Source organism: Lineus longissimus, chromosome 7 (genome assembly GCF_910592395.1).
Source record: "Lineus longissimus chromosome 7, tnLinLong1.2, whole genome shotgun sequence".
In the NCBI taxonomy this organism is placed as follows: Eukaryota; Metazoa; Nemertea; class Pilidiophora; order Heteronemertea; family Lineidae; genus Lineus; species Lineus longissimus.
The window spans coordinates 18,287,976-18,312,987 of record NC_088314.1 but is presented as its reverse complement, the minus strand read 5'-3'; the positions used below and the strand labels follow the sequence as shown (position 1 = coordinate 18,312,987).

The 25,012-nt window shown below is 41.9% G+C and overlaps 2 protein-coding genes across 6 annotated transcripts in view; one reads left to right on the top strand and one right to left on the bottom strand.

The window, feature by feature from the left end:
- LOC135490581 (stabilin-2-like) overlaps nucleotides 1-25,012 on the bottom strand; it is a 66,718-nt gene that overhangs the window by 26,392 nt on the left and 15,314 nt on the right. The window contains exons 14-19 of the mRNA XM_064775778.1: nucleotides 24,417-24,497; nucleotides 23,842-23,997; nucleotides 23,011-23,070; nucleotides 22,664-22,759; nucleotides 20,458-20,544; nucleotides 20,064-20,175 (exon numbers count right to left, since the gene is read on the bottom strand). Coding sequence (XP_064631848.1) covers nucleotides 20,064-20,175; nucleotides 20,458-20,544; nucleotides 22,664-22,759; nucleotides 23,011-23,070; nucleotides 23,842-23,997; nucleotides 24,417-24,497 — 592 coding nt within the window. The remainder of the gene's footprint in view (nucleotides 1-20,063; nucleotides 20,176-20,457; nucleotides 20,545-22,663; nucleotides 22,760-23,010; nucleotides 23,071-23,841; nucleotides 23,998-24,416; nucleotides 24,498-25,012) is intronic.
- LOC135490582 (sex peptide receptor-like) lies at nucleotides 2,294-14,366 on the top strand. 5 transcript variants are annotated; one of them, XM_064775779.1, is made up of 4 exons: nucleotides 2,295-2,447; nucleotides 3,031-3,363; nucleotides 10,043-11,436; nucleotides 13,086-14,366. In XM_064775779.1, the coding sequence occupies exons 3-4, from the start codon at nucleotides 10,307-10,309 to the stop codon at nucleotides 13,189-13,191; spliced, it is 1,236 nt and encodes a 411-aa protein (XP_064631849.1). In that variant the 5' UTR covers nucleotides 2,295-2,447; nucleotides 3,031-3,363; nucleotides 10,043-10,306; the 3' UTR covers nucleotides 13,192-14,366. The 5 variants fall into 5 exon arrangements, with proteins under 5 accessions (XP_064631853.1, XP_064631849.1, XP_064631852.1 ...); XM_064775783.1 differs by having other exon boundaries at nucleotides 2,294-3,363; nucleotides 10,043-11,449; nucleotides 13,092-14,366; XM_064775782.1 differs by having other exon boundaries at nucleotides 2,295-3,363; nucleotides 10,043-11,474; nucleotides 13,086-13,175.

Genomic DNA, 25,012 nt, shown 5'->3' with positions numbered 1-25,012 from the left:
CAAGGCCCCTATTGAGATTGATGGCAGAATTTGGCAAAAATTTACCAAATGTGCTAACGGACGACAACAGATGACGATGACTGATGCCGCTGGACGCCACGGTATCGTATAAGCTCCCTAGAGGCAAGCTAAAAAGTTAAGGGGAAAATACACTCGGACGGATGCTCGAATAAATAAAAGTCATCTGAAATGATCAAACACCAACGATGATCAAGTAAGACATATATTGAGTCCAACACCTGCGAGCATTCCGGAGGAGCTAATTAACACTGATTAATCTAATTAACAGGGCTAATTAGGATTGACATGGTGATGGAGCAAATTGACAGTATGTAGTGATCTTTCTCTACCCCCCAGTCAAGTGACAAGATTGTGGTCATTTCACTACATGGTATGTCATCCCTCTTTATATCCTTTTAAAGATGAACTGATATTTTCAACTACTCTATAACGTAATACAAATACAGTGGAACCTCCCTTAGCGGATACCTCTCTAATCAGGACACCCTCTCTAATAGGGACACTGCATTTGGTCCCAAATTAGTCATTTGTATTGAATTTGACCTCTGCAATCAGGACACCTCTCTATTAAGGACAGCATTGTCAGTCCCTAGGGTGTCCTTAAATGAGGTTCTGCAGTATATGGTTCTTAACAGGCCATGACGGTCAATACCTCATTGATTAAAGACACATAATATAATCATTGTTCCCCGGACTTTCTATTATAGGACATTTCAAACTTCTACACCACAACAACCCAAAATATTTTCTCGCTCGGGATTTTATGGAATGAATTCAGATGTTTAACAAATATCACTGACAGGAAACAGACAACAAATCAATCAAATCAATCAATCAAATATGACATTTCTAAAGCGCCCAAGTTTGGTGAAAAATTTCACCAACTCTAAGGCGCCTTTAAAATACACTCGAAAAATGTGTCTTTTAGCATTGTTCCAAAAGCTGCCTTTGACCCCGCAAGTCTAATGTGTGTGGGCAGCCCATTCCATAGGAGTGGCGCCGCCTTGTAGAAGGATCTGTCACCAAAACGTATGCACTTGGTGCGTGGCTCCTGTAGAAGGAAAGCGGCATCAGCCCTGAGGGAATAGGCTGACCCACGTCGGCATTGTACCATATCAGTCAGGTAAGCCGGTGCCGCTCCATGGACTGCCTTGTAGGTGAGCAAGAGTATCTTAAACTCAACCCTTGCCTTGACAGGCAGCCAATGGAGCCGCATCAGAACCGGACTGATGTGGTCAAAGCTGCCTTAAACAGGTGTCACTGATACAAACTTAGCCACAGCATCACTTCCTCTCACTCTAAGCAATTACGTGCGTGCCTTATCTCGTCTGAGGGCGTACAGATGGGAGATGTGGTACAGATGTGCTGGACCGGAATTGATGGCAATCATAACTTCCCTAGCCAACCTCACTCTCCTCGCGCAGGACCGGAACTCTATTTATTGATGACGTTTTTCTGTCCCTGCTTGTATATCATGTCTGCTTTGGAGAGAGTATGGACTGCTCTGTTTATGCCTTTATCACCTCCTTACACCTAACTTACAGAGAATTCAGATGTTTCGGAGTGAGATGACTAAACTACTTTAAACTGGTGTCATTTATGCTGCGCAAAGGCAACGCTTCCCCACACTCCGACAAAGTATCAAGCAAGCCACAACTGTGTGACTGCCTTATCTCCCACTAATGCAAGTATCAATTCGTTTCTTGTACCCCCCCTCCTCAAGGGTAGTTAAGCTATCACCACTAATCTTTGCCGATGCTTGAGTAGTATTAATTTTTTCTTTAGTGAAAATTTGGCGAAGCTGGAAAGAATAAGGATGCTAATGTGTCGATGTCTTGTCGAACATACAGCCTTACCCAGTAAAATTAGTTCGGTTACTTTATATGACGGTGATAACTGATATATTGTTGATGGTGATGTCTTGACGAAAGAAAAAGTAGCATTGGTGAAAAAAGGGTGATGCTTGAGCCTTAAGATGTCGTTATAGGGTGATAAGGTGTCGTACCCTTGAGGAGGGGGGGTACAAGACACGAATTGATACTTGCATAAGCGCGTACAGATGGGTAAACCGGAATTAAGGTTATTACAACTCTCCCCACTGACCTTACTTATATATTGAAATCGGATATTTACGACCGAGATGACAAAACTGATTCAAATTGGCGTCAATCGCACGTAGCAACTCAGAACGCTTCTCTGAACTCTTACAAAGCAACGACAACAGCGGGTCTGCCGTAACTATGCAATCAATGAAACGAGCCGGTCATGTGACCAGACCCGGCGACCACGTCGTCGTCGACGTATCATTGAAAGGAACAGCAACAACTGCAGAAGAGCAGTTTGATCATTAACTCGACGATTGATTAGGGCGGTGTGACAATGTGACAATGTCCTCGCGTCGTTAAAGTATGCTTCAGGAAGGAAGTGTAAGTGGTATTTCAGTGAGAAGTGTACTAATGTCTGTCTTAAAGAATTCTAAAAGGAAAGAGGAATAAGTATTTGAAATTGACTAAAAAATTTTATCTGACATTTATGAAATTAGATGAGAGTAACATTCGTTCTCGCAAGTTTTAGGCTATTGACTGTGATGTCTTATTCGTGATTCTGTTCTGTGATTCAGATAAAAGGAAAACCGAACAAGAATTAGGAACGGATTCACAATCGGGACAATACACACATGAACTTCTCGATGTTATGAAATCGGAACACGGTGAATTCAAGAGTCTAGGATGGGAAAAGTTGGTGACATGTGTTAGTGATTCTGTAGAAATGATCAAAACATTAACATAAACCTGCGTTGGAGATTTCAACAGATTCTTAAATCTAGTAGTTTCAACATTAGACCTACTATGATCAATGATATCCAAGGACAATGATGGACTACCACTGAGAAAACACAATTATTTCAGGAAACAATCAAAAATCAAAAACTGTCCATTACAGTGAATATGTACCAATCTTTTTCTTATTTCAAATTCCAAATTCCTTATTTCTTTTGTGTTGAAACAGAACTCTGCTTGCAACTTAACCCTGTTTGTGCTAAAGACAAGACTTTGCAGTATTCAGAGGAGAATGAATGAGATGTACATAAAGCTTGTTTTCCAATTTGCAAAACCACACAAACAACTTTGAAATCATCATAAATCGTTCCCATGGTTATAATTGAGATTTTAAACAACGGCAACAACAAAACCAGTGATTTGAACTTGACACGAGACAGGAATTCAGCACATTTTCGGTGTTATTTATCAACGAGGACAACGAACATAGGTTACAACCAAGATCGTCCCATGGCATACAGGCGACATTATTGAGCAAGGGATGCTATAGTTTGAAACAAAGGTAAGAAGACTCTTCCCTTATTTAAATTTTTCATAACCTTTTTTGCAAAGAATGGAGATTAATTAAGTGCGAGACAAGCGAAACTAGCTTTACCATTCTATAAGTTTTACAAGACACAAATAAGCGTCCACATCTATGTAATATGTGACCTGTCACAGCAAAACCAGTCACATGTCGCACAGAAGATGAGCCTAAATGACACCAGGAGATAATGGAAGAAATTGATGTACTCATATTTCACAAAAGGCAGACAATAGATAAATGAATAAACAGTCCGTCTCAACCTGCCAAGCTCAGAGCGACATGCGCCTGGTTTTGATGTGACGGGTCACATATATATATTTGAGCCATCTTTCTTACTAAAATCACTTTCTCTCTCACAATTATCAATAGAGTTTAAAGTGATCTGTCAACATAATGGAGATCATTAACTGCAGTATTGCAAACTCATGCTGTTTTCTCACAAAAGCATTCAGCCATGTTACTTCATGAAGAAAGAATGATCACTTTAACAATAAGTATGTTAATGACTTTGTGGGGTGTATATTTCCTTTTACACATAAGTTCAATGTATGAACTAAAGCCAACCTGTACACCTAGACCCACCCTATTGTATTTTTCAGCAGGTAAAAATAGCTTGTATTTTAGCTGATTTTGATGTTTAGATTGCTTTTTTGAAGAAGTTTTAAGATGTGAGGTCACACATAAGTTTAATGTATGAACTAAAGTCAACCTGTACACCCACACCCACCCCATTGTACTTTTCAGCAGGTAAAAATAGCTTGTATTGTAGCTGATTTTGATGTTTAGATGGCTTTTTTTAAGAAGTTTTAAGACGTGAGGTCAAAAGAAATAGCTTTAGAAGCCAATGATGCAATCACTGGCAGATTTGCGCTAAAGTTTGAGTCAGTTCTCTGAAGTTAAAATATCAAGTTGAGAGCCCAGCGTCAACATTATTAGGACATTATTAGCTCCATAAACAATAATTATTGGGCGATTGTAATGAAAGTAGGAGGAAACCGGAGACCCCGGAGGAAACCTACGTTGCCCTCTCTATAACATGAGTGAGCCAGGACCGACCAGGAATCGAACCCGGGACCTCAGAGGTAACAGGCACTGACGTCACCACTGCACCACTCCAACAACCCAAAATTTCTCTGAATCGAGTCAAAGATGAAGTTGGGAACGGAAGAGTACGTCCTAAAAAGAGCACACTGTGAGCTCACTATCGAAATGGATGTAACTGTTCCTGACAGTTATCACCAGCTTATCAAGGCATCAATCAATTAGTGTTTTGCCTAATGAAAAAGTAGACTTATGATAAATTCCAATCGATGGCAAAGCTAGTGTACTTTATTATTAATCCATTAAAAAATTTTTTTTTGGTTTTTGATGTTTTCATGTAGTGTTGACAACTAAAATCATTAGGTTTACACTAGTGCTCTCTTAAAGGGGGACTATAGGTAAGAGCAGTGGGGTTGAATTGGTCATTGTCACTGACTAATTTGCACAGTAAGGACACCGGGTCATGTTAGATTCAGCACTAAATATATTCATTGTGCAAGCGAGAATAGATTTGACGTACTGTGAGATGGGAGAGACTCCTATTGGTGAATTTGTGTAACTTTATCCTGCCTACCTAGTAGCTGCCTGTACTGTCCCTTTAAAGGCCATTTGTTCAAAAATTTGAAAATTGAACCTGAATACGCCTGTCTATCATACCACGAAACAGTGTAAACAGTGGACCAGATTTTCTCCTATACGTATTGTAAAATTCTCCGGCAACCGTTCAAACATCCTGCCCGGTCGGTTCATCCCCATTTCGCCTACACCCATTTCGCCTACTCCTCATTTCGCCTACACCCATTTCGCCTATTCACCATTTCGCCTATTACCCATTTTGCCTACATCATTTCAAATGTTTTATGATAGTGACTTCAAATTCAAAAGATGTTTCAGCCTTCTAGTCTAATTTGAAATGTCTATTGGTGCCAGAATTTTGTAACGCTTTTAGAAATATGCAGTTTATCCAACTAAATACCAACTAAATACTATCAGACATACTGAGTAGGGTCATGAGTAGGGTCATGATTTGGCTGAAAACAGTGGAAATATCATGGTCTCTCAAATTTGTCCAATTTGAAGAAAAAAAATTCGTGGACAACCACCAGTTTTAATAAAATTTCACCATTTACTCGCCTGACTGTCTGGAATGTCATATCCAAATTTTAGATTCACAACCCGAAGCATTATTTAATGCAAGGCGATCAAACTGTGACAATTTAACTGCAAAAAGGCTTAAAAAATCAATGGTGGTCTTGTCTCAAGAGGCCGGGTTGGAATGATAAAGTATGGTAAAGTTTAACTGGGAAATATGCTATAATATGAAGGAAAAAAACCAAGCTCAACAATTCGTAAAATTGTTCAAATGTCCAGCGCACACCACTCTTTTCCTTTTTAGTAGGCGAAATGGTGAGTAGGCGTAATGGTGAATAGGCGAAGTGGGTGTAGGCGAAATGGTGACTAGGCGAAATGGGGGTAGGTCGAAATGGTTGTAGGCGAAATGGGGGTACACCGGCCGGTCCTTGATTCCGGTCAACAATAAACCGGATCTGCACACACCTTCAAAGCGGATTTCGCACGACCAACTTTTTACCCTACTTTAACATTTTCTCGGGCAGTGAAAATGAACCTTCTCATTTCCCTTGTATGAGTCTGGCGCAGATCAGTAAGCTAGACTCGGCCTGATGAACACGTACCCGGACAATAGGGCCTGTAAAAGTGTTCCATTCAGAAACTCGTGAATGACTTGATGATACATCAATTACTGTGATACCGACAGAGGCGTGGTAATAAGGGTATTGTATCACTTGTACAAAGTTCACTTTAAAGTATCCAATGAAAATCTAATCAAAAACATAAGATTATCAACGAGTCTTATCGACATCAAAGAAACATGAGCGAAATTATCAACCACTTGACTCCTGAAGTCAAGCTCCGACATTTACTCGACTCTCCTAAAGTGACACTTAATAATTTCAGTGATTTATAACCAAATAATTGGGCTCCTGTTGAGAAGAGGGTAATATAAATACACCAACTGTCTCTTTATTAATCCCTTTACTACCTACATTGCAGCCATAATAGGGATCTTGCCAGAAAGCTAAATTGGCCCGCAAACTATCAATCTTAGTAACCGCGACCTACAACAACTTTTGTTGCAATAAAAATATCACTTGTCTGCAGGTAAACCAGTAATTGCTTGGTTAGAAATACAGTCCAGATCACAATTGTCATACCTAAATATGCGTCACTGGCGCGTCATTGACATGCGACCCAGCGCGTAATTTACGCAAAACATAGAGAGATAAGCACGTATGCGACATACGCGCGAGTTGTGCTCAATGACGCAGACCAGGAAGGATGTCAATTGTGATTGGGACTGTAGATTGGAGCGTTCACAGATTCCAGTTGCAGGCACGATTGATGACCGACACCATGGAGAAATTTTTGTCGCTTGCGACCACTCAGATGGGAGATTTATATTGTCTCATGCAATAAGTATTGCAACCGAAAATCTCTAATTTGCCAGCTATTGTAATAACACGTCTTTGCTGATAAGTGTTCAACATTATTCTCCCTCCCTCAAGCTCAAAGAACAATCCCTTAACTCAGAATAAAGGAATAAGACATATGCAAATGGAACTGTTAAGATCAGGATGGGTCAATTGTCAATTTCAAAATCACCCACTGAAGAATTTTTCTATAATCTTCTCATCAAAATGATGATTGACTTCGAGAAGCAGTTGAGTGTGGGTATTGAAGATCTTTTCAAAATCACCTGCTGGTGAATGGCTCCTACTCAAATCAAAGAACGCTATGAAATCTACTAAAATTTAACCCCTTAGAGTCTGGGATATCCATGGGAAATTGTGAAAATGTTTGCTCAGCAGGAAAAAACATCAATCATTATGAGACAATTGGTACCATCAGAAAGTGCTACCCTGTGAATAGCTACAGGTTTACAAATGGTACCATCAGACACTACTCATCAAGAGCATTCAATGATAATAGATGACAAATGGTACCACCAGAAAGTGCTCACGAACAGCTTCTGAATGAATGGCTATATCAATAGGTTTACTAATGGTACCATCAGAAAGTGCTTATCGACACCTTCCAAATGAATGGTCCTGACAATAGGTTTACAAATGGTACCATCAGAAAGTGCTTATCAACACCTTCCAAATGAATGGTCCTGACAATAGGTTTACTAATGGTACCATCAGAAAGTGCTTATCGACACCTTCCAAATGAATGGTCCTGACAATAGGTTTACTAATGGTACCATCAGAAAGTGCTTATCAACACCTTCCAAATGAATGGTCCTGTCAATAGGTTTACTAATGGTACCATCAGAAAGTGCTTATCAACACCTTCCAAATGAATGGTCTTGTCAATAGGTTTACTAATGGTACCATCAGAAAGTGCTTATCAACACCTTCCAAATGAATGGTCCTGTCAATAGGTTTACTAATGGTACCATCAGAAAGTGCTTATCAACACCTTCCAAATGAATGGTCCTGTCAATAGGTTTACTAACGGTACCATCAGAAAGTGCTTATCAACACCTTCCAAATGAATGGTCTTGTCAATAGGTTTACTAATGGTACCATCAGAAGCTTCCTCGTCAATAGGTCAGGTCAATTTTGCTTTGAAAGTGACATCTTACTTTATGAGTTTCCAAGGATTTTGATGGTAATCTCAAAATGGCCGTTTAGCGATTTTTGTATCCGAGCTCTCCATTCGTAGATTTATAGCCACCAGAGAGGAATCTACATATCGTGACTAGACGAATATTATGCTAAAGGGCCACTGCCCAAGGCTACCTTTGAACAGAAATTAGCAATTAGGCCTCGGGTCCTTTGCCCGGGGAATGGGTACATATTCCAATATTTACGAACACGAATTGATGAAGACAGGGCTTATGATGAAGTGGATAACTATATTCTCAAAATGTGGTTGATGCATTGAGTCATTACTGTGGAATTCCCATATGTGCCTTTCAGACTGGACTCCTATTGTCCATATATTAGCAGGTTGAATCAAGCTAACTGATCTGCACTGGAGCGAGAAGGTACATTCTGCGTTGGCCATGAAAATGGAAAAGTAGGCTAAAACACTGATTGTGCAAATTCACTTTGAGCTAACAATTTTTCAAAACAGTGGATCTTAATTTCTTCAGCAGCATTCTTAATCATCTTATATCAACTTTTCACCTGTACCCGCAGAAAGGGCAAGTCTGGCGGTACCATAATGACACAAAATCAGATCAAAATGAGGTTTTCAACAACATCCTGACGCACATTCATACATAATCAACTTTATAAACACCCAATTTGTTCAAACCAGCCAGGTTTCCTGTAGTTATCTTTACGGTAGCCACCTTTGATGTGGTACACTCATCTAAAATTGAAATAATTTGGAAAAAAAAAACCTTGGACCAATTCGACAAAATTTGTTGTTCAGTCACAAGAAGAGGAATAAATGGGAAATAGATATAAATTATAGTCTGTTCCTGTCATCATCGCAAAAGAATTTGATATTTTTTTGGACATTTTTCTAGTTTACTTCTTAGAGTGAAAGGCGACAAGAAACAACAAACCTGTAGTTGGAGTGTCTTGGCCTTTGAACATTTTTAGAAAATGTCCCTATTTTCATGTCTCCAAATTTCTTTGGGAAGTCTTGTAAAGAGTTCAAGACTGCTCACCAAATGTCACATCAGGAAACAAGGCGCCTCATAGCCTTGTGGCTACCATCCAATAGGGCAAGGTTTTTTTTTTCCTTGGGGAAAACCTTAGATTGCGTTTCTGGTTGAATTGGCATGGCTCTTAAGGAATTCCTGGCTCTTCGCAGTCCTGTGAATGAGACATAACACCAAGGTTCCTTGTATCGGGACAGTGGTGTCTATGCCAGGGCAATCAAACGACCACCTATGGCAAGGAACTGTGGTTTCATGTCTCATTTTAATGACTGAAGATCCAGGAATTCCTTGAAAGCCGTGAGTAGCTTGCGTGGAGCTTTAACTCTGGCTGAGGACACTAGGCTGAGTCACTAGGACATACCTATGTATAGTGCCAAGTAAAAAATGCTCATCCAGTCTTGGAGGAGGAATACTCCCAGGAGAAGTGCCTCCAAGTGCCGAACAAACACTGAGGAAGAAGCAGAACTTCTGGAAGCAAGGACAAACAATTCAGGACATCGATCTCCACGATGAAATGGGTTGGTAATGATAAAACGGGTTGATCTTGCCAATTACCACAAAAACTGTTCTAAAAAGTTAGGTTAATGGCCCAATCTACCTATGAAATGATGATCAACATTATCACTGTGTACAAATGTGTCATATATAAGCAGAACCTGCTATAATAACAGGAAGTATCGATTCCAATCACACATTTTTTTGTTTTGTGATATATGGTGGACAAGTGCATATATTAATGCCGACGGGGTTAACCCATTGAAAAATAGCCAATTTGCATTGAAATACCTTTTCGTAACAATAGAATGTGACCAATGGATTCTGCTTCCGGGAGATATAGCCACGCTCGTTTGTACACTGTGATTATACAGTCTATTTTCCCCATCCTTCCTTGAAAATTTCTGTTCTTATTTGCAGACTCGCCAAGCAAACTTTTGAAGCGTCTGCTACAGAGAAAGGGCGTACCAGCAGACGACATTCCAGGAGAATCACCGCTATCAAGAGTCAATAAAGACCAGTCTTTATTAATTCTTGCCGAAATGTAAATTCCAAGAAGAGGACGAAATTTGAAGCACTTCATAAACTTTAGATCTTCATAAATTTCAAGTGGCTATCTGCCCAATAGGCTAAGACCTCAAGCTTACTTTATCTTCGGCATATTCGGAAGCATTTTTAGCAAAAATGGCGGAAAAGACTGAAGAATGCGATGAGATGTGCCAGTATCTTCAAGACTATAGCCTCAACACAAACGACTCGTACGTTAACGAGGAGGTCAACCAGGGTGACGACACGTGCGATTGGGCTAAAGACCACCCCATATTTTACGTCACACATCAGGTGTGCCTACCCGTGATCTGCGTCGTGGGAATCCTTGCGATAATCCTGACCATCATAGTCCTAAATCGCAAATCAATGTGGACATCGACGAATTGCTACCTAACGGCGCTGGCGATCGCAGACCTGGTATTTCTGATGTTTCTTGCCACGAAGGTCCTAGATGGAAAGATCGAGTATCACGTGTTTGAGATGTATTTCCATTATGCGGAAATCATGATTAACACGTGTTTGATTGTTTCTGTCTGGCTGACGGTCGTCCTCGGGATCGAACGATACATCGCGATATGCCAGCCTTTACACGCCACCATGATCTGTACGGTTCGCCGAGCGAGAATCGTGACCGTCCTCATCTTCCTCCTGGCATTTGCCTGCCGATCGCCGCTTTTTTTCGAGAAGACGATCACCATAGAAACCGATGTAAACAACAAAACGTCAATGAGACTCGAAGTGAACCAGGTGATGGACAACAACCATTATTTGGCGGCGTACGGTTGGATTGTCGATTTCTTCATCACAGCCGTATTACCGTTCCTCCTGCTCTCCGTACTCAACATCCGGTTAATCTACGAAGTCCGCAAGTCGACGCTTTACATGAAGCGCCACCTGATACCGATTCACGACATGAGAAACCTCGTCAAGCGCGAAGAGTTGAAAATCACTGTGATGCTCATCGCGATAATTGTCGTATTTTTCCTCCTGCAGGCCCCGTTCGTGATCTGCAATGCCATCTATGCGATACCGAATCTCTGGTACTGGCAAAGCACCTGCTGGTTCCAGATTTTTCGCATGGTTGCCATCATTCTCATCGCGGTAAAAACGGCCGTGAACTTTGCGTTATATTGTTGGTTCAGCGAGCGATTCTGGACGACGTTCAAGAAAATCTTCTGCATTGAGCAGTGCATGGTCCGGTACTACGTGGCAGGAAAGAAACCGACAGAGGGGACCACTAACGGAAGCAGTCATACAGTGCCCAGGTATTCCAACTTTGTAAGCAAAGACACCTCCGTGTAAGGTACATGAGTATAATAGTTAACACCTAGTTCAGCTTTCCCTCGCTTGGCTTTTCCTAACTAACTGCATGTTTTCTAGACGTAGCAAGGATTCTGTAACGCTATACAGTAGAACCTCTCTATTAAGGACACCCTCGGGACTGACAAGTGCTGTGTCTAATAGGGAGGTATCCTGTTTACAGAGGTCGAATTGAATGGAAAGAACCAATTTAGGACCAAAACTAGTGTCCTTAATAGAGGGTGTCCTTAATAGAGAGGTGTCTGCTAAGGAATGTTCTACTGTATATAAATCTTGTGGCCTGAGGGAGGGGTTGTTTCCAAAAGTGAAGGGATTTTTGCAGTCAATTTTAAAAGAGGTATTTCAACCAAGGGGATTTTCTTTGTAGAATTCAAATATCTTTCCAAAAAGGGTTCGTTAACACCTCTGAGCCCCTTGCTACACCTAATCTCCTTTGTTAGAGGCCAAGTTTTCTGCTTAAAAGTTTTCAATTTTAACTTCTCCCAAAATCCGCCGACGTGGAACTAGTCCGAGACAAAAATGCAAATTGGGATTTTTCCTGAATGCTTGATGAATATTGTGGTTAATAAACTTTCATGCAAATTTCTTTATGATTTTAATATCAATATTCTCATACTGTTTCATAGGCTGTTTCCGCACAGTTTCCGCAGATTCTGCTAAATTGCCAACGCCATTGAAGACATCATTCTTTGGAGCTTTTTGCTGAGCATATACCTTCTCCTGCTTGCCCCCCCCCCCCCAACCCCACCCACACACCCAGCACTTTTTGCATGCTTCCTATGCAATTAGTATGTTGTAAATAAATGTAAATATATGTTCTTACGTGTTCTTATGTAGCAAACAACTTTATTAGACGGTACAATAGCTGATATTGCTAAGCATTCAACACTCATTTCCCATTTTTCAGATATTTTTGTCATGGCATGGCATAATAGATCTGTTGTTGTCTATGAAACATCATAGGCCATGACAGGAAACAATTGAATAGCATTCCGCGAAGATGACGTCACTGCAGCTGCTGCCCTCTATTTCCCCATCGCTGAATTACAGGCAATGTCGGACAAACATGCGGTTTCGTAATGGATTCAGACTTTCTAACTAGGGCAGTTAGATTCAATCTGGCACATGTCCGAGTGTTGGAAATACTACATAATTGTTCTGAATATTTCTCTCTCTGACTCTATGGTATTATTCATGTTAAAAACAATGCAGGGTCAAAGATAATTGACTTTGAAATAAGCTCAAATGCGTAGAAATAAGTGTAGATGTCCGACTGTCACGTGACTAAAACGTCATCAATATCTTATGCAAATGACCTTGTGAGCTATAAATAGTAACTTCGCGGAATGCTATTGTACAATTTTGAGAAAAATGTTAGAATTCACATCAAAAGAAGCAGTTTTTGGGGCCAATGAATGAAGTCATCAATGGCAGATTCACGCTGAAGTTCGAGTTAATTCTCTTGATTCGACTCAAAGTTGAGAGTGCACTATACCCCTGACGTGGCTACAATAATTGTACCAGTTTACCTTACCAAACAACCTGACCAAGCGCTACAGACAATTGTATTATCATGATGATATTATTATCTGAGTTTCAGAAAGTCGTCGGCGATGAGTAGCGGATGGTCGGGGAGCGCTTGGTTGGCATACTGGACGAATAAAGCAGACTCCTCGTCTTCTCAGCAGCAGTATGTCTAAGATTCGGACATTAACGATGGAATTATGGGCGGATTCTAGATGGGATCGCATCAGTACCGATAGGATTTGGACGTAAAAACGATGGAATTATGGACAGAATCCGAACGGTATTGCAGAAGTATGTCAAAGATTCGGACGTAAATGATGGAATTTTAGAAATTTCAGGAGACAAGCTTTAGCTTTTGAAGCGCTCGGGGTTAAGTGGCGAAACTATTTTTTTAATGAAGATTTTCAGCAGGAAAACTAGACAAAATCGTGAAAAAAGAGATGTAGAATTTCAGAAGGTAATATATTCATAACTTTGAAAACGTTGTTAAGTTATAAACAGAGTATTAACACGCTTTAATTAGTATATCATATATCAACAATAAGTTTTAGGCACCCAACTGCATGTACAATATGATATTGCACCAACGTAAAATGCTAGTTAACCATTTCACCATCAGATGGAAGCACTGTCACCATATAATGTAAGTTCACATTTCTACCAACAGATGGAAGCACCGTCATCATTACAAGTGCACTATATAATGTTAGTTCACCATTTCAACATCAGATGGAAGCACTGTCACCATTATAAATGTGCTATATAATGTTAGTTTACCATCCTACCATCAGATGGAACCACTGTCAACATAACATGTTTGTGTTAGTTCTCCATTCTGCCATCAGGTAGAAGCACTGCCACAATTATCATGATCGTAATTGATACCAAATGTATTCATCCATCATCAATATTTTGTGTCAGACAGTCAGTCGCACTACTATGTACCATCCCACCTGCCCAAGTCAGAAATCCCATCACTAGCAACAAAATAAAACTTGTGTGTTTATGAATTTTGCTGGCAGTACATGGAGAGGGGTGTGTCAGCTTTGAGAATCAGAAACAGCAGATGATGTCACCTATAACACAGTAAAACCAAGACTATCCCAATGTGTTCTTGCAATAGAAACTTTACAATACTTCAAAGAGGTGCTTTGTTCATTCACCATGTTCACATGTATTTACTGTTGGTCCAACTATATTTATTTCCTATTTCTAAGGCCAGGCAAAGGGCCCTAATTCTGGGCCAATTAGAAATAAATAAATAAATTCAGACAATTTGAACTTTAAACAACCATGCCTGTCCAGAAAAGATTCAATTGATCATCTTTTGTGAGCACTATTATTCCTGTTGTTAACCCACATTACTTGTAATCATATGTTGAAATAAATGATATATGATATTTATTTATTGTGACTTTTTTCAAAAGAATCCTTTGATGGCCATTACTAATGCAGTCATATAGAGGGCAGTAGATCAGACACCAGAGCATGTGGTCCAGAACTGCCCACTCTGGGACACCGAGAGATAGAGACAAGACCACAATTGATTTTTTAAGCCTTTTAGCAGTTAAATTGTCAATGTTTGACCGCGACGCATCAAAGAACGCGTGGTGTTGTGAATCTGAAATTTAGATTATGTTATTCCGGACAGTCAGGCAAGTAAATGGTGAAAAATAAAATGGTGATTGACCACGGAAATTTTTTGATAATCGACAAATTAGACAGACTTTGATATTTCCACTCTTTTCAGCCAACTGGCAGAAAAAACTCAAAACACGCCCCCTATTACCCAATTAGCAAAATTCGAAATTAATTTTTTCATCAAATAATTTCTTTATATCTGTAGACTTGCCACAACAAATATTTTTTCAATACCTCTCCAAATATGTACTTGAGAGTTAAAAACATGCACTCGTCTAATTGATAGGCCTCGACCCTCCAACCGGCTATGAATATTCATTAGTGGTCTTGTCTCACTGGCCACATGGCCATACAGTGCATCCATGGAGACAAAGCTCGGGGGATCAAGGGAGGAACCAGAGATGATAGCCAGGTTTATCAGAGACATAGGCCCAGTTCTGAAATATAGCCATAAAAAATTGAATGCTTATGTTGCGTGTTGTGTCTTCGGCTGGCCGCACGGCGAGCCTGGAAGTTGTGTTTTGAGGTCAATAAAACTTATAGAGTTCTTCCTGTTTTCGTCCAGATTAATGCACAATTACTCATTGTGGAGGACCAGAAGTCGGCTCCGCAACATGGTGGCAGCGAGGTGAAAAGACTCAAGCTTCCCGAGAAATGATAGACTGTATAATTATTGCGTTAATCTAAAGTAGTCTGGGTTGAAACCGGTCTCGGAAATCCTGCCGGTAAACTACACGTGTGTGACTGTACTGTGTAGCGTGTACATTGACTCTGTACGATACTGTACACTCGGGTGTACACTGCCGCTCAAACGACGTTTGTAACTAGAACTTTGAAATGGCACGTCCTGTCCAGGGGATAAGGCCCCCAAACCCTCCTGATTTTAAAGATGTATCTAGCATCGCAGAGAACTGGAGAATTTTTAGGCAAAAATGGACAAATTATGCCATAATTACAAACTTGGCTGCTCAGGACAGGCCCTATCGTGTTGCCCTGCTACTACACACGATCGGGGACGATGGTCTTCGTATCCACAATGGATTCAAGTTCGATACCCCGGATAATGAGCGGACTGTGGCAGAAATTCTTACGAAATTCAACGTTTATGCTATTGGCGAAGTGAATGAAACCTATGAACGTTTCCTATTCAACCAACGGATGCAAACGGGGGATGAAACATTCGAGTCATTCCTATCTGACATACGGAATAAAATCAAAACCTGTAACTATCATGCTGACTCTGTCGATTCAATTCTCCGGGACCGTATTGTGCTTGGCATACATGACCGCGAGACACAGAAACTCCTGCTGAGGGAGAGGAATTTAACATTGGAAACGTCTATCAATATCTGCAAGGCGGCAGAAAATGCAACGGTGCAGGGGAAAGCCCTCGGCACAGACTTAGATGGTACTAGCGCTGCAAGTGTCAAGCGTGTTAAGGACAGAAACTCGTGGCCTAAAAAGCCTCTAGGTGGGGCTACCTCAAAAGTGCCAAAGGCCCAATATGGGGCAGCTGCAGTTCCGACTAGGGAATGCAAGTTCTGTGGTCGGGAACACCCTATGCGAAAAACGGATTGCCCTGCCTGGGGCAAAACGTGCAGTCAGTGTCATGGCGAGAATCACTTCCGGGCAAAATGCAAAAAACCTGGTGTGGTCAAAATGGTTAGTGCTGATGCGGATGATGATGATGAAAATGACGATTATTGGATGGCCAATGTCATGACTGGTAAACGCAAACGAGATATTCTTACCGCCAAAATGGAGGTCAATGGAACTCACCTCCACTTTCAACTGGATAGTGGGGCTGAAGTTAACACCATTTGCCAGAGGTTCGTAAAAAAGGAACAGGTAAAAGACACCCCCCAGCGGCTCGTGATGTGGAACAACACGAAGGTACAGCCACTAGGGGAAGCCACACTACCGGTCATAAACGTTCGCAATAAGCTACGATATCTGGTGAAATTTGTGGTGGTGCCTAACAGTCTCAGTTGTTTGTTAGGCCTCGATACCATTCGCGCGATGGAACTCATTACCGTCAATGCTGACAAATTTATTGCACAAGTAAAGAAACAGGAACTTGGTGATCTAGGTGAGGCACATCTGTGTGTGGACACGGACGTCAAGCCACGTGCTTTGCCTTGCAAGAACGTACCCGTCGCTATAAATGGGGATGTAAAGCTTGAACTTGAGCGTTTAGTGGAGATGGGTGTCCTCCAGGGGGTTACTGAACCTACGCCATGGGTTAGTCAAATGGCAGTTGTTCGGAAACCCAATGGAAAACTTAGAATCTGTATTGACCCTCAGGCATTGAACGTTGCCCTAATGAGGGAACATTACAAGTTACCTACTGTTGATGATGTGTTACCCATGCTTCATGACGCAAAAGTGTTCAGCAAATTAGATGTCAAAAATGCATTCTGGCACATTAGGTTAGATGAGGCGTCTAGCTTACTAACTACGATGATTACTCCATTTGGACGTTTCCGCTGGACTCGTCTTCCTTTTGGGCTCAAAGTATCCAGTGAAATCTTCCAGCGCAAACTTACAGAAGCTCTCAGCGGACTTGACGGTGTTTTTACGATTGCGGATGATATCATAGCTGCTGGGTGTGGCAAAACGAAGAGTGCTGCACTCGAGGACAATGACTCTAAGCTTGAAAAGTTGTATCAGAGATGTGATGAGCGTCACATCATCTTGAATAATGATAAAAAGGAAGTAGGCAAACCAGAAATTAGATTTCATGGACACCTTTTTACAGAGGAGGGTGTTAAAGCAGATGACTCAAAAGTGGAGGCAATCATGAGGATGCCTAACCCCACTGATCTTCCAGGTGTAAAACGTTTCTGTGGCATGGTTCAGTACATGGCACGATTTTTACCTAACTTATCCGCTGATCTTGAACCTATACGCGCCCTCACCCGCAAAGAGACCGCGTGGAACTGGTCGGGTGATTGTGACAAGGCTATGGACACTGTAAAGAAGAAACTGTCAGAGACTCCAGTTTTAGCCTATTTCGATACCAACAAGGATGTCATGCTACAGGTTGATAGTAGCAAGGATGGTGTTGGTGCGGTACTCCTACAGGATGGCCGACCTGTGGAGTATGCGTCACGCTCGCTGTCCTCGGCAGAGCGAAACTGGGCGCAAATCGAAAAGGAGCTGCTTGCCGTGGTGTATGGTCTGGAAAGATTCGATCAATATACTTATGGGACCAAGGTGGTCGTAGAAAATGATCACAAACCTCTCTATTCGATTCTTCGCAAGCCACTCAGCCAAGCCCCAAAGCGTCTGCAAGCGCTGATGATGCGAATTCATCGATATGACGTTGATTTTCGTTTTCTGAAAGGTTCCGAGTTGATAATTGCAGACACGCTGAGCCGAGCATATCTGGATGTGCCAGATACCACAACCCGCATATTAAACGTGAAATCTGCCTATACCATGTCTGATGCCAGACTTGAGGAAGTTCGCAAAGCTACAGACAATGACAATGCTCTAAAAACCCTTGAATCCCTGATTCTGAAGGGGTGGCCAGAGTATAAACACTTGGTACCTTCAGACGTGAGGGTATACTTTGACTTCAGAGACACTCTTAGTTGTGACAACGGGATCATCTTAAAAGGCGAGGCTATTCTCATTCCTAGTTCACTCAGGCAGGATATCAAACAGCGTTTGCATTCAGCACATCTTGGCTATAATAGCATGGTAAGGCGTGCTCGTCGTCTCGTATTCTGGCCTGGTCTCGCTCAGGACATAAAACAGTTGGTGGCCTCATGTGAGCCGTGTCAGGCGCTGAGGGCCAGAAACCCCAAGGAACCGTTGTTACCTCAAGATGATGGACGAGGCCCCTGGGATAAAGTGGCCAGTGACATCTTTGAAATCGAAGGACAGCGATATCTGGTCACCATTGACTGTTACTCCAACTTTTTGGAAGTTGATCCTTTGCCGTCTATGACTAGTGGTCGTGTGATTGCGATACTAAAGAAACATTTCTCGCGCTACGGCATTCCGAGGATTCTCATAACTGATCCGGGATCTCAACTTACGTCCGGTGATTTTCGAGAGTTTACCAAGAACTGGGGAATCACTCATGTGGAAAGTTCACCGGGGCACCATAGTGCTAATGGCAAGGCGGAGGCGGCCGTTAAAGTCGCCAAACACCTGTTGATCAAAACTCGCAAAAGTGGGACTGACCCAAATTTGGCATTACTCGAGTTGCGCAATACTCCTAGGGAAGACACCGGTCGTAGTCCTGCGGAGATGTTATTTGGGCATTCTACTCGTTCAGTGATTCCGTATATTCAGCAAAAGCCTAGTGGTGGAGATTCAGTTTCTCTAAATCCGAGGAGGGAAAGACGGAAGGAGCGAATGAGACAGTCTCATGATAAAAAAGCATGTGAATTACGTAGGCTCCCAGTTGGGCAAGTCGTGTATTTTGAGTACAGGGAAAGAGAGCGTTGGATTCTGGGTACAATAGTGGGCGTACTTGGGAATCGCACTTATGAAGTTGAGGGGAGAACCGGTGGTAAATATCGGAGAAATAGGGTACAAATGCGGCCTACTGCGGTAAAATTGCCATTACGACCAAGTGGTCTTCACAATCCAAATGTTCTTTTTCCTAATGCTCCACAACAGGTGTTGGATTTGCCAGAGAGCACTCCTGATAATTTGCCTCAAAATCAAAGTGTCAATCATGCTCCACAAAATGCCACTCCGCCGGTTGTTGAAAACTCTTCTCTAGACTATAATCATGGCCAATTGTCTGGTCCGAAGCCGACGGACACTGTGCCTACTCCTCCAAGACGCACAAGCACTAGAATCCATGTTGCGCCAAAATATTTGAAAGACTATGTGAGAAAATAGACCATGTTCAGGATTATGATGTTTGAATCTGACTCCAAAACATACCTGTCTTTATGAACAGTCTGGAGTTGACATTGTCTCTATTATTGTTGTGTCACTGTGTTTGTGAGCTTGGAGGCAAGTGCGTCAAAAGTTTTCATAGTTATATTTGCAGTTTACAGCATATAAGTGTAATTAGCCCGTTAGTTTTAGAGGATTCATCAAAGTTGTATTTTGGTAGCGTTTTAAGTTTATAGTTAACACAAGTTGGTTTTGGTTGCTAATAAGTTGTACCTGTCGAGTGTTTGTGTAATCGCGTTCGAGATTATTCTTATTATCTTAAGAAGGGGGGATGTTGCGTGTTGTGTCTTCGGCTGGCCGCACGGCGAGCCTGGAAGTTGTGTTTTGAGGTCAATAAAACTTATAGAGTTCTTCCTGTTTTCGTCCAGATTAATGCACAATTACTCATTGTGGAGGACCAGAAGTCGGCTCCGCAACAGCTTAGAAGAAGATAGCAGAGATAAGGATGGAACGGAACTGAAGTAAAAAAACATGTACTCACTTTGTTTACAATCTGGGCCGAACTTGGTTGGATCTGTACAGTGTTCACAATTCCTTCCATAGAAACCAGGCTCACATTTACACGTGCCGTTACCAAGGTAACCATCATCGCACTGGAAAAAATAAACAATCGTCACAAATATCTTCAAGGGAACGGGTTCTAGAAAATGTTACCCAAATGATCGCCATATTATGACATGAGGTCACGATACCACCCAACGTGACTGAATTACAAGAACATCTTTGTGTACTTAAGACTAATTACAGTGGATCATACCTCATCTGGTATTACTCTCAAAGGCCGCAGTGGGCTGAAAAAGGTCATGGTCCGTTTAGTTGTGAAATGACCGGACGCAGATCATACCACCTCAAAGAATACACGATATTGTACGTACCGTGCCATGATTATTACATGCGTTGATGAATCCTCCTGGGCAAGGCAAGCACTCATTTGAATAAAATCCAGAGCAACATTTCTTGGTCTGCAAAGAAAATGCCAGAAGTTTAACAACAATGAAATTAGCAATAGATACAATGCTATAATTCTTAAAAAAACCTTCCTCAACAGCCAGGAGGCAATGGTACTGGCAACGAATACAATTCTACAATTCTACAATTCATCAAAAAAACCTTTTCACCAGGCAGGAGGCAACCTTCCTCAACAGCCAGGAGGCAATGGTACTGGCAACGAATACAATTCTACAATTCTACAATTCATCAAAAAAACCTTTTCACCAGGCAGGAGGCAACCTTCCTCAACAGCCAGGAGGCAACCTTCCTCCACAGCCAGGAGGCAATGGTACTGGCAACGAATACAATTCTACAATTCTACAATTCATCAAAAAAACCTTTTCACCAGGCAGGAGGCAACCTTCCTCAACAGCCAGGAGGCAATGGTACTGGCAACGAATACAATTCTACATTCTACAATTCATCAAAAAAACCTTTTCACAAGCCAGGAGGCAACCTTCCTCAACAGCCAGGAGGCAACCTTCCTCAACAGCCAGGAGGCAATGGTACTGGCAACGAATACAATTCTACATTCTACAATTCATCAAAAAACCCTTTTCACCAGGCAGGAGGCAACCTTCCATCAACAGCCAGGAGGCAATGATTCTGGCAACGAATACAATTCTACACTCTACAATTCATCAAAAAAACCTTTTCACCAGGCAGGAGGCAACCTTCCTCAACAGCCAGGAGGCAATTGTACTGGCAACGAATACAATTCTACAATTCTACAATTCATCAAAAAAAACTTTTCACCAGGCAGGAGGCAACCTTCCTTAACAGCCAGGAGGCAATGGAACAAATACAATTCTGCAATTCTACAATTCATCAAAAAACCCTTTTCACCAGGCAGGAGGCATCCTTCCTCCACAGCCAGGAGGCAATGGTACTGGCAACGAATACAATTCTACATTCTACAATTCATCAAAAAACCCTTTTCACCAGGCAGGAGGCAGCCTTCCTCCACAGCCAGGAGGCAATGGTACTGGCAACGAATACAATTCTACATTCTACAATTCATCAAAAAACCCTTTTCACCAGGCAGGAGGCAACCTTCCTCAACAGCCAGGAGGCAATGGTACTGGCAACGAATACAATTCTACATTCTACAATTCATCAAAAAACCCTTTTCACCAGGCAGGAGGCATCCTTCCTCAACAGCCAGGAGGCAATGGTACTGGCAACGAATACAATTCTACATTCTGCAATTCATCAAAAAAACCTTTTCACCAGGCAGGAGGCAACCTTCCTCCACAGCCAGGAGGCAATGGTACTGGCAACGAATACAATTCTACATTCTGCAATTCATCAAAAAACACTTTTCACCAGGCAGGAGGCATCCTTCCTCAACAGCCAGGAGGCAATGGTACTGGCAACGAATACAATTCTACATTCTACAATTCATCAAAAAACCCTTTTCACCAGGCAGGAGGCAACCTTCCTCAACAGCCAGGAGGCAATTGTACTGGCAACATTCTGCAATAGCATTCCGCAAAGTTACTATTTATAGCTCACAAGGTCATTTGCATAAGATATTGATGACGTTTTAGTCATGTGACAGTCGGACATCGCCACTTATTTCCTCGCATTTGAGCTTATTCCAAAGTAAATTATCTTTGACCCTGCATTGTTTTTAGCATGAATGATACCATAGAGTCAGAGAGAGAAATATTCAGAACAATTATGTAGTATTTCCAACACTCGGACATGTGCCAGATTGAATCTAACTGCCCTAGTTAGAAAGCCTGAATCCATTACGAAACCGCATGTTTGTCCGACATTGCCTGTAATTCAGCAATGGGGAAATAGAGGGCAGCAGCTGCAGTGACGTCATCTTCGCGGAATGCTGTTCTACAATTCATCAAAAAAACTTTTCCACCGGGCAATAAAAGAGGCAATCTTTCATAAAACCAGCATACCAGTCCTATGAAGAACTAGAATTTCAATCACTCCTCTAACTTTCATTGAATTTTATTCTCTATGGGGGGGGGGGGCTATCAAAAACTGCTCAACGAATGTAATTGAGGGTTCCCCCAATGGATTGATCATGTTACGCTAGGTGCAGCATAATCATCCATGAAATCGACTTACAGTGATGGTCCGGTTGCACAACCTAGCACAGCCCCTGAAAGCGACATAGCGAAACCTTAGGTTCACCCAGTAGCGACATCCAGCTGTTGTCTTGTTCTGAAATACCAAAGCAAAATATTGAACACAATCTTTCTTAAAAACAAATAAAAACAATTTTAAGAATAGAGGCCTAGAATCACACAAGATTCACTTGGGCCTATGGTCAAAGGAGAGTGATGTTTCAGACTGACAAATATATTTCCTCTTTCATGTTAAAGGTAAACTGACAATTACGGGTATCAAATTAACTTACAGATTTCATATTTTTACAGCGTAGGCCTTTAAGGTGAGAGGATGATCTGACTTACCAATGGGATATCATCAGGCGCCGTACACGGATTGACTCTGTGACATGGACCACATCCGCCCTGAAGAAAAATAGCAAAATTAATAAGAGGCCGTTATAGAATAGAATAGGCCCTTTGCCAGATACACCGGCACCACCTAGGCCCGGCCTACAAACTACCTTTACAATAGGTTTTTCGATCAATGACGCCAGATAATGCCTCTCGAGCCATTGCCTGGCGTCTTCTTCCGTGAAGATCTATTGTAAAGATGGTTTGTTGGGCCGACCCTAGGTGAAGATCTATTGTAAAGATGGTTTGTTGGGCCGACCTTAGGTGAAGATCTATTGTAAAGATGGTTTGTTGGGCCGACCCTAGGTGGCACCGGCGTGTCTGGCAAAGGGCCTAATACTGTCCACCAATGTGGGATCTTTTACTTGACTGGCATAGACACTCGGGTATGGACCACAGCTAGTCCTCTCATCCGACAGACTCTCGGATTTTTATACAGTGGAACCTTCCTTAGTGGACACCTCTCTATTAAGGACAACCTCTATATTAAGGACACCAGTTTTGGTCGCAAATTGGTCGTTTCCATTCAATTTGACCTCTCTTATCAGGACACCTCTCTATTAAGGACAGCACTTGTCAGTCCAGAGGACGTCCTTAGTAGAGAGGTTCTACTGTACGTTGTGAAGAGCCAGGAATTTCTTAGTTCCTTGAAAGCCACGCCAGTTCATCAAGAAACACAATCCTGGCTTTTCTCACTTGGAGCGAAACTGGGCCCTTATAGCATTGTAGCCAGCAGTACCGCTAGGCTATGAGGGTCCGCTATGTTGACGCCATTTTGCTTACCCTGACCAACTGATACTGCTTCTCGTCGCACCGGTGAGGCAGTATCGTTCCGATCGACGCAGGGATGAGGATGCCATCGATGTGGTGATAGTAGCCATTGTTGGCGGGAATGTCGCTCTGCGTAATGTTGGCTTTGTTGTCGAAGCGAATCTGTCCCTAAAAAGGAAGAAATTGCCTGGTTCATACAGGGTGCTTCGAAAAAAATGGCCACGCATATTTCCACCCCTCAGTCACTTCCACCACCTCAGACTTGAGAGTTTTAAATCATTCCTTTCTATTTCTATGGGTAAAATATCATTTCTACCAAGGATCAACTGTCAAACCTCCCTTAGTGGACACCTCAGTTAGCCGGCCACCCTCTGTATTAAGACCAGTACTTTAGGTTCAAAATGGTTGTCTCCAGTTGACAGCCTCCCTAATCAGGACACCTCTCTATTAGGGACAGCACTTGTCCATCCCAAGGGTGTCCTGAATATAGAGGTTCTATTGTAGTATAAACAAGACCCTTGAAGGGCATTTTTAGAACAATTAAAGGAGAACCAAAGGACCTTTACAGTACAACCACGACCACTTACCAATTCCGTGATAGTGACATTGACGAAGTTGTTGCCATAGGTCTTGAAACGCTGAATGTTCACAAGGTCTTCCGACAATATCTAAAAATAGAAAAGAGATTAATGCGATTAGTATTACAAATCGTAATGTCGCAGTGGCAAAAACGAATCCACCAGGGGGCACATTCTGTGGGCATGCTGACGGCTCTCAAAACTGTTTCGGTGGCATTCACATATTATTAGTCTTCTTCCAATTGTCAGGAGAAAAAAATGTCAGGAGAAATTGTCAGGAGAAATTGCCAAAAAACACTTTTTCCTGCTCCTAAAACACAAACTGTTCTAGGGGTAGAACACCAAGACCACTTTAAAATCCAACTGTTTCACTTCTGGCACATTTTGAGGACCAATTTTTGCACTAGCATCAATTTGATACTTCCCTCAATAGCGGACACCTCTCTATCAAGTACAACCTCTATATTAACTACACCAGTTTTGGCCTCAAATGGGTTGTTTCCATTCAATTTTCTACCTCTCAAATCAGGACATCCCTTTATTGAAGACAGCAGTTGTCAGTCGTGTGGGTGTCCTTAATAGCGAGGTTCTACTGTATATATTTG